We start from the raw sequence: 13,150 nt of genomic DNA, 5'->3' as shown, positions 1-13,150 counted from the left end.
ACAAAGGGCAATGAGAACATAGGGCAAGTAGAACATAGGGCAAGGAGAACATAGGGCAAGTAGAACATAGGGCAAGTAGAACATAGGGCAAGTAGAACATAGGGCAAGGAGAACATAGGGCAAGTAGAACATAGGGCAAGTAGAACATAGGGCAAGTAGAACATAGGGCAAGTAGAACATAGGGCAAGTAGAACATAGGGCAAGGAGAACATAGGGCAAGTAGAACATAGGGCAAGTAGAAAAAAGGGCAAGTAGAACATAGGGCAAGTAGAACATAGGCCAAGTAGAACATAGGGCAAGTAGAACATAGGGCAAGTAGAACATAGGGCAAGTAGAACATAGGGCAAGGAGAACATAGGGCAAGTAGAACATAGGGCAAGTAGAACATAGGGCAAGTAGAACATAAGGCAAGGAGAACATAGGGCAAGTAGAACATAGGGCAAGTAGAACAAAGGGCAAGTAGAACATAGGCCAAGTAGAACATAAGACAAGTAGAACATAGGGCAAGTAGAACATAGGACAAGTAGAACAAAGGGCAAGTAGAACATAGGGCAAGTAAAACATAGGGCAAGGAGAACATAGGGCAAGTAGAACATAGGGCAAGTAGAACATAGGGCAAGTAGAACATAGGGCCAGTAGAACATAGGGCCAGTAGAACATAGGGCAAGTAGAACATAGGGCAAGTAGAACATAGGGCAAGGAGAACATAGGGCAAGTAGAACATAGGGCAAGGAGAACATAGGGAAAGTAGAACATAGGGCAAGTAGAACATAGGGCAAGTAGAACATAGGGCAAGGAGAACATAGGGCAAGTAGAACATAGGGCAAGTAGAACATAGGGCAAGTAGAACATAGGGCAAGTAGAACATAGGGCAAGTAGAACATAGGGCAAGGAGAACATAGGGCAAGTAGAACATAGGGCAAGTAGAAAAAAGGGCAAGTAGAACATAGGGCAAGTAGTACATAGGCAAAGTAGAACATAGGGCAAGTAGAACATAGGGCAAGTAGAACATAGGGCAAGTAGAACATAGGGCAAGGAGAACATAGGGCAAGTAGAACATAGGGCAAGTAGAACATAGGGCAAGTAGAACATAGGGCAAGGAGAACATAGGGCAAGTAGAACATAGGGCAAGTAGAACAAAGGGCAAGTAGAACAAAGGGCAAGTAGAACATAGGGCAAGTAGAACATAGGCCAAGTAGAACATAAGACAAGTAGAACATAGGGCAAGTAGAACATAGGACAAGTAGAACAAAGGGCAAGTAGAAAATAGGGCAAGTAAAACATAGGGCAAGGAGAACATAGGGCAAGTAGAACATAGGGCAAGTAGAACATAGGGCAAGTAGAACATAGGGCCAGTAGAACATAGGGCAAGTAGAACATAGGGCCAGTAGAACATAGGGTCAGTAGAACATAGGGCAAGTAGAACATAGGGCAAGTTGAACATAGGGCAAGGAGAACATAGGGCAAGTAGAACATAGGGCAAGGAGAACATAGGGCAAGTAGAACATAGGGCAAGTAGAACATAGGGCAAGTAGAACATAAGGCAAGGAGAACATAGGGCAAGTAGAACATAGGGCAAGTAGAACATAGGGCAAGGAGAACATAGGGCAAGTAGAACATAGGGCAAGTAGAACAAAGGGCAAGTAGAACATAGGGCAAGTAGAACATAGGCCAAGTAGAACATAAGACAAGTAGAACATAGGGCAAGTAGAACATAGGACAAGTAGAACAAAGGGCAAGTAGAACATAGGGCAAGTAGAACATAGGGCAAGGAGAACATAGGGCAAGTAGAACATAGGGCAAGTAGAACATAGTGCAAGTAGAACATAGGGCAAGTAGAACATAGGGCCAGTAGAACATAGGGCCAGTAGAACATAGGGCAAGTAGAACCTAGGGCAAGTAGAACATAGGGCAAGGAGAACATAGGGCAAGTAGAACATAGGGCCAGTAGAACATAGAGCAAGTAGAACATAGGGCCAGTAGAACATATGGCCAGTAGAACATAGGGCCAGTAGAACATAGGGCAAGTAGAACATAGCACCAGAAGAACATAGGGCAAGTAGAACATAGGGCAAGTAGAACATAGGGCAAGTAGAACATAGGGCAAGTAGAACATAGGGCAAGTAGAACATAGCACCAGAAGAACATAGGGCAAGTAGAACATAGGGCAAGTAGAACATAGGGCCAGTAGAACATAGGACAAGTAGAACATAGGGCAAGTAGAACATAGGGCAAGTAGAACATAGGGCAAGTAGAACATAGGGTAAGTAGAACATAGGGTAAATAGAACATAGGGTAAGTAGAACATAGGGCAAGTAGAACATAGGGCAAGTAGAACATAGGGCAAGTAGAACACAGCACCAGAAGAACATAGGGCCAGTAGAACATAGGGCAAGTAGAATATATGGCTGGTAGAACATAGGGCAAGTAGAACATAGGGCCAGTAGAACATAGGGCAAGTAGAACATAGCACCAGTAGAACATAGGGTAAGTAGAACATAGGGCAAGTAGAGCATAGGGCAAGTAGAACATACCACGAAGTAGAACATAGGGCAAGTAGAACATAGGGCAAGTAGAACATAGGGCAAGGAGAATATAAAGCAAGTAGAACATAGGGCAAGTAGAACATAGCCCAGTAGAACACAGGGCAAGTAGAACATAGCACCAGTAGAACATAGGGCAAGTAGAACATAGGACAAGTAGAACATAAGGCAAGTAGAACATAGGACCAGTAGAACATAGGGCAAGTAGAACATAGCACCAGTAGAACATAAGGCAAGTAGAACATAGCACCAGTAGAACATAGGGCCAGTAGAACATAGGGCAAGTAGAATATAGCACTAGAGGAACATAGGACCAGTAGAACATAGGGCAAGTAGAACATAAGGCAAGTAGAACATAAGGCAATTAGAACATAGCACCAGTAGAACTTAGGGCCAGTAGAACATAGGGCAAGTAGAACATAGGGCAAGTAGAACATAAGGCAAGTAGAACATAGGACCAGTAGAACATTGGGCAAGTAGAACACAGCACCAGAAGAACATAGGGCCAGTAGAACATAGGGCAAGTAGAACACAAGGCAAGTAGAACATAAGGCAAGTAGAACATAGGGCAAGTAGAACAAAGAGCAAATAGAAGATAAGGCAAGTAGAACATAGGGCAAGTAGAACATAGGGCAAGTAGAACATAGGGCCATTAGAACATAGGGCAAGTAGAACATAGGGCAAGTAGAACATAGGGCAAGTAGAACATAGGGCCAGTAGAACATAGGGCAAGTAGAACATAAGGCAAGTAGAGTCTTGAACCTAGAATATATGACCAGTAGAAATTAAGAAAAGTGTAAGCCTACACCGTGCCTTAATTGGTTAGGTAGTCTGTCTTATGTACATTTTATATAATTCTTATGTACATTTTATGTACATGATAAAAATTCCTAAGCAATTCCATGACAAGTGTGTACTATATACATATATATACATATATATATATATATATATATATATATATATATATATATATATATATATATATATATATATATATATATACATGCATATATATATATATACATATATGTATATATATATATATATATATATATATATATATATTATATATATATATATATATATATATATATATATATATATATATATATATATATATATATATGTATATATGTGTGTATATATATATATATATATATATATATATATATATATATATATATATATATATATGCAAAATTAATACCAACACTGTCTACCACTTTGAAATAATATATACTATAAATTATGTTTTATATAAGCAAATTAGAAAAATGAGTAATACAAAAACTACTGACGTGAATACATGACAAACCTTACCTAAGTCTGTTGTACACGGTTGACCAATGCTAAGAAATGACTGCTCACTTTTTAAACGGTTTTTCTCACAGCATGACTCAGTGGGCGTTACCAACTTCACAGTAAGTGGGGTGAACCATTTAACAAAACACATCCTTGTTTGTGCTACATTTGTAAACCTCTTGTAAGTCTATTGGGAAAGTGGGGGGGGGGGGGGGTAATATAGATAATTATTCTTGTAAATTCAACATTTAGTTTATTATATTTAATGTATGTTTAGTTTGTATTTTAAACAATATTTTATATCATTAGCATGTTGTTCCTCTACCACGTGAATTTAATATAAACCGGTTTAAAAAAAATAGAAATGCTGCACATCTACGATAGTAAAAATATAGTTTAAGTTTTGATTTATTTAAAATAGCTTTACAAATATCAATGTCCTACATCTGGCTGTGCTCTACCAACTTAAAAATGTCTTTTTACACCAATGTTGGGAGCTATGGGACACAACTAGCTGGGTAGGGACTCCAATGTTGGGAGCTATGGGACACAACTAGCTGGGTAGGGACTCCAATGTTGGGAGCTATGGGACACAACTAGCTGGGTAGGGACTCCAATGTTGGGAGCTATGGGACACAACTAGCTGGGTAGGGGCTCCAATGTTGGGAGCTATGGGACACAACTAGCTGGGTAGGGGCTCCAATGTTGGGAGCTATGGGACACAACTAGCTGGGTAGGGGCTCCAATGTTGGGAGCTATGGGACACAACTAGCTGGGTAGGGGCTCCAATGTTGGGAGCTATGGGACACAACTAGCTGGGTAAGGGCAGATGGGGAGACTATCGATGGTTCTCAGGTTTGTTGCAAGAGAGATGGTGTTGGATTAAAATAGCACGATATGTAGTCTACGCGCAAAGAGAATGTGAATTTTGTTTTCGTGAAATAAGCCGACATATTTTATGGAAATACAACTTAATATATAACAAGTTCGTGCCTGTTGTATACAATATAGTGGAAGTTTAAGCAGAAGCAAAGTAAAACCCAAATCTTCTGGATGAATTCCATTTTTCTATTTAACCCCTTGCAAAAATTGTAATGTGGTATATGTAACACACAGACCGCCCCTGTCTCAAAACCCAAATAAGTTTGACATTTACAACATAAAACGGGTAAATTGTGTATTTCATTTTTTTTTTAAATTAGATTAGTTCGTTTATTTTTGTCGACAAGTACATTGATGGGGTTTGCTTTTTAATGTGTAAATTATGTTGTGTTTAAAATGTTAAATGCTATACACTTTGGTTTTATGATCTCTGATGTCCTGTACACGTGACCTGTTGTCCCGTACACGTGACCTGTTGTAGAGTGGCCACTTGTTCTGTAGAGTGGCCACTTGTCCTGTAGAGTGGCCACTTGTCCTGTACGGTTATCTGTTGTACTCTTCAGTGACCTAGATCCTGTTTCCGTGGTCTTACGTCCTGTTTCTGTCAGTGAGAGACTGGCATGTTGCCAATACCTAATCCTGTCCTGACGGTGTAAATCTGACTGAGTTGTTTAGTGCAAGTGTGTAGAAATTATGAAAATGTATGCTAACAAGTTTTAGTATTGTTTGCCATTATGTTGCTACACATATGTGATTTGTTTCAACATAATCTGTATACAACATGGTCCTCACGTGGATGTACAAACAACATAACATCGTTTTCCCTTACATACAGTTGTTAAGAGCTTAAAATTGTAGGCCTATAGTTGTTTATTTCTTTTTTTCAACTAGAAACGATCATTTTAAAATAAATATTTCCCAACAGGATTCTACTTTACAGATATATGTGTTGTTGAAAGAGGCCAAACCTTACTTCTGCCCATCTGCCCAAACCTCTAATACAAAACACTGATACCATTTTAAAAATAGAAACATAAAAACACCACTTGTACTTCCACTTAACTTATTTGTCAATCGTAAAGCAAAGCGTTGTTTAAAATAGACGTATCACGTCATGAAGAGAGACTCTTGCGTTATCTCATTTGACAGCAATGGTGAAAACGGAACTGGTTTAAAATCTCATTATAAGTGGGGGTTTTTTCAATCATAAAGCAAAGCGTTGTATACAAATAGACGTTTCAGGTCATGAAAAGAGACCCTTGCGTTATCTTATTAGCAAACCACTGGTGAAAACGGAACTGGTTTAAGATCTCATTATAAGTGGGTTTTTGTCAGTCTGTTGTTTAAATGAGACTTTACTCTAGTGGGTTTTTAATATGACGTGGTAGACTAGCTAATTTTCTTTCCTTCTAGTTTGACATTTGATCAACCTATTTTTCTTAAAGACTAACTCTAACTCAAACCCTAAGCAAAGACAGTAAAAAAAATTAAATTATAATAAAAAATCTAAAATTAGCTAGATGTCATTCTCTTTTGAAACTGGTCAGTATCCAACTGGTCAGTATCCAACTGGTCAGTATCCAACTGGTCAGTATCCAACTGGTCAGTATCCAACTGGTCAGTATCCAACTGGTCAGTATCTTACTGGTCAGTATCCAACTGGTCAGTATCCAACTGGTCAGTATCAACAATGTGATCTGTCAGTGCCCACCATGTGATCTGTCAGTATCCAACTAGTCAGTATCCAACTGGTCAGTGTCTAACTGGTCAGTGTCTAACTGGTCAGTATCCACCTGGTTAGTGTCTAACTGGTCAGTATCCAACTGGTCAATATCCAACTAGTCAGTATCCATCATGTGATCTGTCAGTGTCCACCATGTGATCTGTCAGTGTCCACCATGTGATCTGTCAGTGTCCACCATGTGATCTGTCAGTGTCCATCATGTCACGTGTCAGAGTCCTACTTGTCATTTATCAAGAATCATCTTATCAATAGCTTCATCCCGTTGTGGTTTATGTAATTTACTTTTACAAACGTTTACTCCTCAATTTACAATTATTACAACCTAACTTACAATTATACGTCAACAAAAAAATCAACTTATAGTTACACCTCAGCTTACAACTACAGCTTAACGTCCAGCCCACAAACCACTTTATCCAACCTTCATACAAATAGATGCTATTACATGTGAATACATACACTGATAAGCAGATAACAATGTTTTAAAACATCGATAAATAAAAACCTTCTAGAGAAAGACATACAGGCAAAGATTCAAACACATAAGAAGTCTCTTTGCTTAATTATTTCCTTGAGTGTTATCCATTGCGCATGGTTATTGTCCAAAAAAATGAGCCGCCATGTTTTTAAATAAAATTAGAAAAAGTAATTCAGCCTCAACCTCCGCTTCACCCCCACCTTGTTTTAATCAGCTCTATGTGGTTATATATTACAACATTCATTACCATAATTGGTAACATAAATGACATCACGTCAGTCACTTATCGTCATAAAAAAACAGACCCCCACATTCAAAAAGACGTCACACCTCAGACGTTTTTGTTTTTTAAAAACACCGATTTCTGCTAAGCATGGGTCTGACCACACTATCCCTTCATATATTGACGTCCCAAGTAAAAACTACACCTACGCAACTCTACTTCATCTGCCCAGTGTCCCGCCAAGTCTCAGACATGTCTTAAATCATTTTAAAAAATAAAATATTTCGGCCGAGCATGGCTCTGAATACACTATATCCTTCATATGCTTCATATGCTGAGGACACAGAAACAGGTGAACTCTACTGCAACTGCCCTGTGTCCCGCCTAGTCCAGATAGGCAACTTTATCATTCACATCTAAAAAATTTTTTTTTAACAATGACGTTATGTGTCTCGTACACGTACCACCTGCATGGTAACTATTACACTAACATCTCAGCTATCTAGACACTTCCTAATAGATGAAAATTAGTGGTATCGTCTTGGTTTACGCGAATAGGGCCTAGTATTTTTACTTTCTCGTAAATAAGAAGTATAAAGAAAGTCTTGTAATCCGTGCAATAAAAACAATCGAGATTTTAAATAAAACTACTTCGAACTTATCTTTTAAACAACAGAGAAATCTAAATTTAAACTTAAAACAACAACTGAAGACATTACAGAAAGTTTCTTAATAAAAACTACAATGAACCCATCTTGAGGAGATGGCAGACTCTCCTATGGAAACTAGATGTCAAACCCTTTTTGAAGACGGTGTAGAAAGTCTCCTTAATAAAAACTAGATTGAACCCAACTTGATGAGGGTATTGAAGCTCTCCTTGTACTTCCGGCTAGTCATAAGGTAGCTGAAGATGTTGACGCTTGACACAGAGAAGTGGGTCACGCAGTTTTTTCTCTTTAGTCGAGATGTTTGTCAGAAAATCAGGTTGATAGATGAACACTGGCCACTTGAGTAGTACAAGTGACAAGAACCCACCCCACCCCACCCCTTTCCCAACATAGATACAGAGACGACACAAGACAAGAACACAACCACACCATCCCTTTACAGAAGACGTATCCTGTCATCACTGATAAACCAACCCCCCTTGACAGTGCTTGCATGTGCCCAGTCTACCTGCCGGCATGGCACCAAACATTGTGTGTGTTGTAACTTGTGCGTGGCCACCGCCACCAAATCTCTGGGCTGACGCTCTGTTAACTAGCAGTATGGCGTCTCTGTGGTCAGCAACAAACTCGTTGGTCATGAGATAGGTCAGGCAATCAACGCTGGCTTGTGTCAGGTCAACCTTCTCCAGCAATTGGCTCAAGCAAGACCTTCTGAAGACCTCTGTCTTCCTATCACATACATTGGGTTTGGGTGGAATGCGTTGTATTGCAACTATTCCCTGGCCACTGAATTGGAATGCCATCCTAATATTCTGAGGATTGGTGGCCTTGAACATGACGCGAATAGAGTCTGTCTCAGCACACGCCCACCTCAGCAGACAGAAGACAGAAAAGTCTGTGCAGACAGGCCGAGGCTGATGTTGGAGAATGCCAATCATGTCATCAAGTGACAGACACATGAAGCTGTCACTGACAATTACGTCAGGCAAGTTGACGGTCAGATACTTTCTGACGTCACCTAAAACTTTGGCCGAGTCCAGTTTTGTGGCTTCATTGTACACAGTCCAGCAGTTCGATGACGTCATATTTTTAATCACAAATTCCTCACATGTCTTGATTAAAAAATCGATCTGTAATTGATTGGAAGCGTGCCAGACTACAAACATGTTCTCTGTTGACAAAATGTTCGCACCGGCATACAAGACATCGAGGATTAGAGAAAAGGTCGCAGGTTCCATTCCACCCAGCGCCACGGTACCTTCGCTTGTCTCCTTCATATCAGTTCTAAGCAGAGCTTCAAAAAACGTGGAACACGCGCTCAGAATAAAACGGTGGCACCTGAACTTGACATCCTGGACTACTACAGTGAAATCTGTGAATCGTTCTCGGCTTTCCTTCTCTCCAATACACGTAAACACACCGGCAGCCATCTTGGAATATATGTCGTCATCACTCTTGCTATTGTCATCAGCAGCTATGTTAGTCCTGTCATGAACAGCAGTCAAACTAAACTCTGCTACCCCGTCTCTGGGATGTCCGTAGCTACACCAGAAGACGAAAAATATTTTGTCAGATAATGCACAAACGCGCTCTAAAATCTTAAATAAGCAAAGACAATTTTACCTAATAAATATCTCAATGTAACGAATTGCAATAATATAAACCAGTCTTTTAAACTTTCAATTTTTAATCAATACTGTATTATATTTTTATATTAAGTTTTCTATGTAGATCAGGGGTCTCCAAACTTTTCAGACCGAGGGCCGCATTGACTATCAAATATCAGTTCGGGGGCCAGAGTTTCTTAAAGGCATATCTTCGGTGTTATGGAGCCCCCCCCCCCACACACACACACAAAACGTCCACCGCCCCTCACCCCCCACCAAAAAAATATAATTTACATACAAAGATATACAAATTGCAAGTGCCGCCCCCTCCCCCCAGAGAAAAAACTGAAAGAAACACTGTCGGTTGTCGACAACAAACTCGAGGTCCAAGTTTACTCTCAAATTATTCTTCAGGTATTCTATATCTATGGTTGAACCCATGTGACCTTATTAAATTTGCCATCTTTACCACAGGATTCAGTACACTACTAATATCCATATATTTAGCAGACAAAGCTTGCTGATGAATAATAGAGTGTAGTTGTAGAATATTTTTCTCATTCGCTTGTCCAACCAAGCTTTTCTTTATGCCACTAATGTAACTTTTCCCCATCAACAGTTAGTTCTCCATCAACAGGTTAGTCCAGTCCAAGTTATAATCAGCAAATGTTTTCTTTAACTCATTGAATATATCCTCTCCGGTAACTGTGCCATACATATTATGTAGGGAAGCCAGCTCTAGTGTTATGTTTATGTCTTGATCCACACCCTTAATGAACACAAGCAGTTGAGAGGTGAAACATATGTCCAGCGACTCATCCATTGCAATTAAAAAATAGTGAAACGTGCTTACATTTTTCGCTATTTGAGTCACGATGTTTTCACCAATGTCTGCAACACGGCGGACAAAAGTATTTGCACCCACAGCTACATTTTCAAATTGTTTTGAATTTTCTGGGCAAAGTTCCTCAGCCACCTCTAAGAAACATTTTTCCGTGGACAAAAAGATCTCCGCGGGCCGGATGAGAGGACCTTGCGGGCCGCACCCGGCCCGCGGGCCGTAGTTTGGAGACCCCTGATGTAGATCATAAATGACCCCACACCTCACAAACATTTTCAGACGAAAGTTGTTTATTAAACAATGTCTTTCCTAGCCTCCGACCACTTCATCTGACGATTACAGTAATCAAGTACTGCAGTAACATGTACTGACAAACTGTCATCAAGTACTGCTGTAACAGTTACTGACAAACTGTCATCAAGTACTGCTGTAACAGTTACTGACAAACTGTCATCAAGTACTGCTGTAACAGTTACTGACAAACTGTCATCAAGTACTGCTGTAACAGTTACTGACAAACTGTCATCAAGTACTGCTGTAACAGTTACTGACAAACTGTCATCAAGTACTGCTGTAACAGTTACTGACAAACTGTCATCAAGTACTGCTGTAACAGTTACTGACAAACTGTCATCAAGTACTGCTGTAACAGTTACTGACATAAAAACAAGCCTCTGGTTGTATCATATGAATAGTGTGTAGCACATAAAGAAATGCGGTCAAAGTACGGTATTTATATTTCTATCTTGATATTAATGATACCAAGAAACTGTATAGGGTCTGTTAACAGGAAACTTACGTCTAATATTAATCCGAAACACGGCTCAAATACCAGTATGTCGATATTATTTGTTTCTTTCAACAGTTGTAACTTTAGTTATATGATTAACAAACCAATGAGATAAAGCTCTAGTAAGTAAAGGGTATGCAGTTAAATCTAAACTACTCTCCAATTGACAGTCAACCCATATGACAGTCTACTATCCACCGATAACAAACAACGAGTTTACACTGAACCAAAACACACATACATCCTAAAGCTAGTTATAAAATTTCTAAAACCTCTTACAGTGAATGCGAAGACATATAATCCATCGTTGTTTGCCTGTAACTCATTTGTGCTACCAGTGGCTGTGCCGTGGTTATGTCACACACACTTGATGATATGAAGAGAACTGCTGCTTGTTATATACCATACCTGATGCACCTCGCCTGTTATAAAGCACACCTGATACACCTGGTCTGATGCACCTGCCTGTTACAATATCATGACCTAGATAGGTTTTCACAGGTTATCCATTCCAGCATGGGTAATTCTACCCTCAACGGTTCTCAAAGTATGCTATTAAAAACTGGAGTGGAACAAATTGAAATGTTTAAAATTCGCCTTGGTGGACAATTCTTAAACCTGGGTTAGAATAGACACGCGATGAAACCGTATATTCTGTATTGTAGTAATATGTACATCAATATTAGCTGTTCAGAAACCGAACGTTCAGTTAGTTACTTCCAGTTACGGAAAATCTTTCAAAAGTTGAAACAAAACTATGTATTTTATATAATACCTCTGCATGAATTTTCGTCAGCATAGCTGAAACGGTTCTTAAGGTATAGTCTCCACAGACATACAGATAGACACAGACACGCAAAGAGAGAGAGAGAGAGAGAGAGAGTTTTTTCCCGACTCAGTGATCTATAATACCTCGAGATTTGTGAAAATCGCATTGTATACAAGAAAGTAAAATTGAATATTTAAAACTATTGCGAGCTATTAACAGTATTTTATTGTACGGCCTTTTTTCGTGCTTTTATATTATAGCAAGCATTTATTAATATAATATAACTTAATAATTAAATCTAAAATAATGTGTACACAATTATTTTCTAAAATAATATATTATTTCTTTTAACTAAATATTTTACTGTCAATTTATTACAGTAGACCTACAATTTTAATTTACCATCAACGGGTTATTCTCTAGAGGTTTAGGTTGTTTATGTCTCTTAAGATTTTATATGCCATATCTTCTGTTATTCCATGTCATTGAAAAAATTAGTGAAGTTCCCTTTTCGAACATAACGGTTAATGGGACAAGTGAAGTAGATTAAACCAGATTCTATGACTTCATCGTGTAAAGGGATAGTGTGGTCAGCACTGTCCACATCCGTCGATATTTTCTTTAACGTGAGTTAGGTACCCATTAGAGCTGGGTGTACTCATGGACATTGTACTAACTTAAACCCGCTTTTGAACTCAAGAGTTTCGAACTCAATAATAATAGGTTTAACTATCTACTATTTCTTTACTATAAGTAATAAGCTAACCATTTATTAAAATTAAAAAAAAACACATTTCGAAAAAAAATGTTAAAATATGTGACAATAAAATAGTCCTCAATATTTATAGAACGCGTTGTTTTGAAGCAGGACAAGCAGGACGACAGAATCTAGTTTAGTTACCAGGGAATGGAATTTATAATTGTCGTTCTAGAACTTTCATATTCGTGATGTGAGGTCAGATCATGAGCTAAAACATTAATAGATACGTGGTTAACACTTGCGGGAAAATTCTGAGCTGGTTGTAAATAAACTTTGAGGTTACAAAACTTTGTAGGCTGCGTTTCAGCACTTGGGGATGCAACAGTAAGACAAAGCTTTACATTGACATGAAGGCATAGAAAGTTATCAGCTGTACAGGCCATGACAGTTGCTTGACTGTGATGGCAAATGTGGTGAGTAAACTTTCTACCGTCGACATGACTCGACTATTTACAAGGTCTAAAATCTTGATATTAGGTACTTGAAATTGTTTAAAGATTGAGTGTCTGAGTAATACAACGATTGCGTATATGACCGGTG

At 38.9% G+C, this 13,150-nt stretch overlaps 2 protein-coding genes across 5 annotated transcripts in view; both read right to left on the bottom strand.

The window, feature by feature from the left end:
- The window catches only part of LOC131936721 (uncharacterized), a 302,556-nt gene that overhangs the window by 124,439 nt on the left and 164,967 nt on the right, over positions 1-13,150 (bottom strand). The gene's annotated exons all lie outside the window — the stretch shown is intronic.
- On the bottom strand, positions 8,245-11,544 carry LOC131936720 (kelch-like protein 24a). The gene is made up of 2 exons (XM_059293782.1): positions 11,361-11,544; positions 8,245-9,385 (listed from the first exon to the last, which is right to left on the bottom strand). The coding sequence occupies exons 1-2, from the start codon at positions 11,405-11,407 to the stop codon at positions 8,302-8,304; spliced, it is 1,131 nt and encodes a 376-aa protein (XP_059149765.1). The 5' UTR covers positions 11,408-11,544; the 3' UTR covers positions 8,245-8,301.

Source organism: Physella acuta, unplaced genomic scaffold, assembly GCF_028476545.2.
Source record: "Physella acuta isolate Inbredline_101_S28 unplaced genomic scaffold, ASM2847654v3 ptg000186l, whole genome shotgun sequence".
NCBI lineage: Eukaryota > Metazoa > Mollusca > Gastropoda > Physidae > Physella > Physella acuta.
Note: the sequence above shows the minus strand (reverse complement) of the source record. Positions and strands in the feature narration are given on the sequence as shown.

Excerpts from the sequence above, each read along its gene's own strand:
- LOC131936720 (XM_059293782.1), bottom strand. The coding sequence starts at position 11,407 with ATGAGTTACAGGCAAACAACGATGGATTATATGTCTTCGCATTCACT. Across the intron at positions 9,386-11,360 it reads TATATGTCTTCGCATTCACT|CTACGGACATCCCAGAGACG; the intron begins GTAAGAGGTTTT and ends CTTCTGGTGTAG.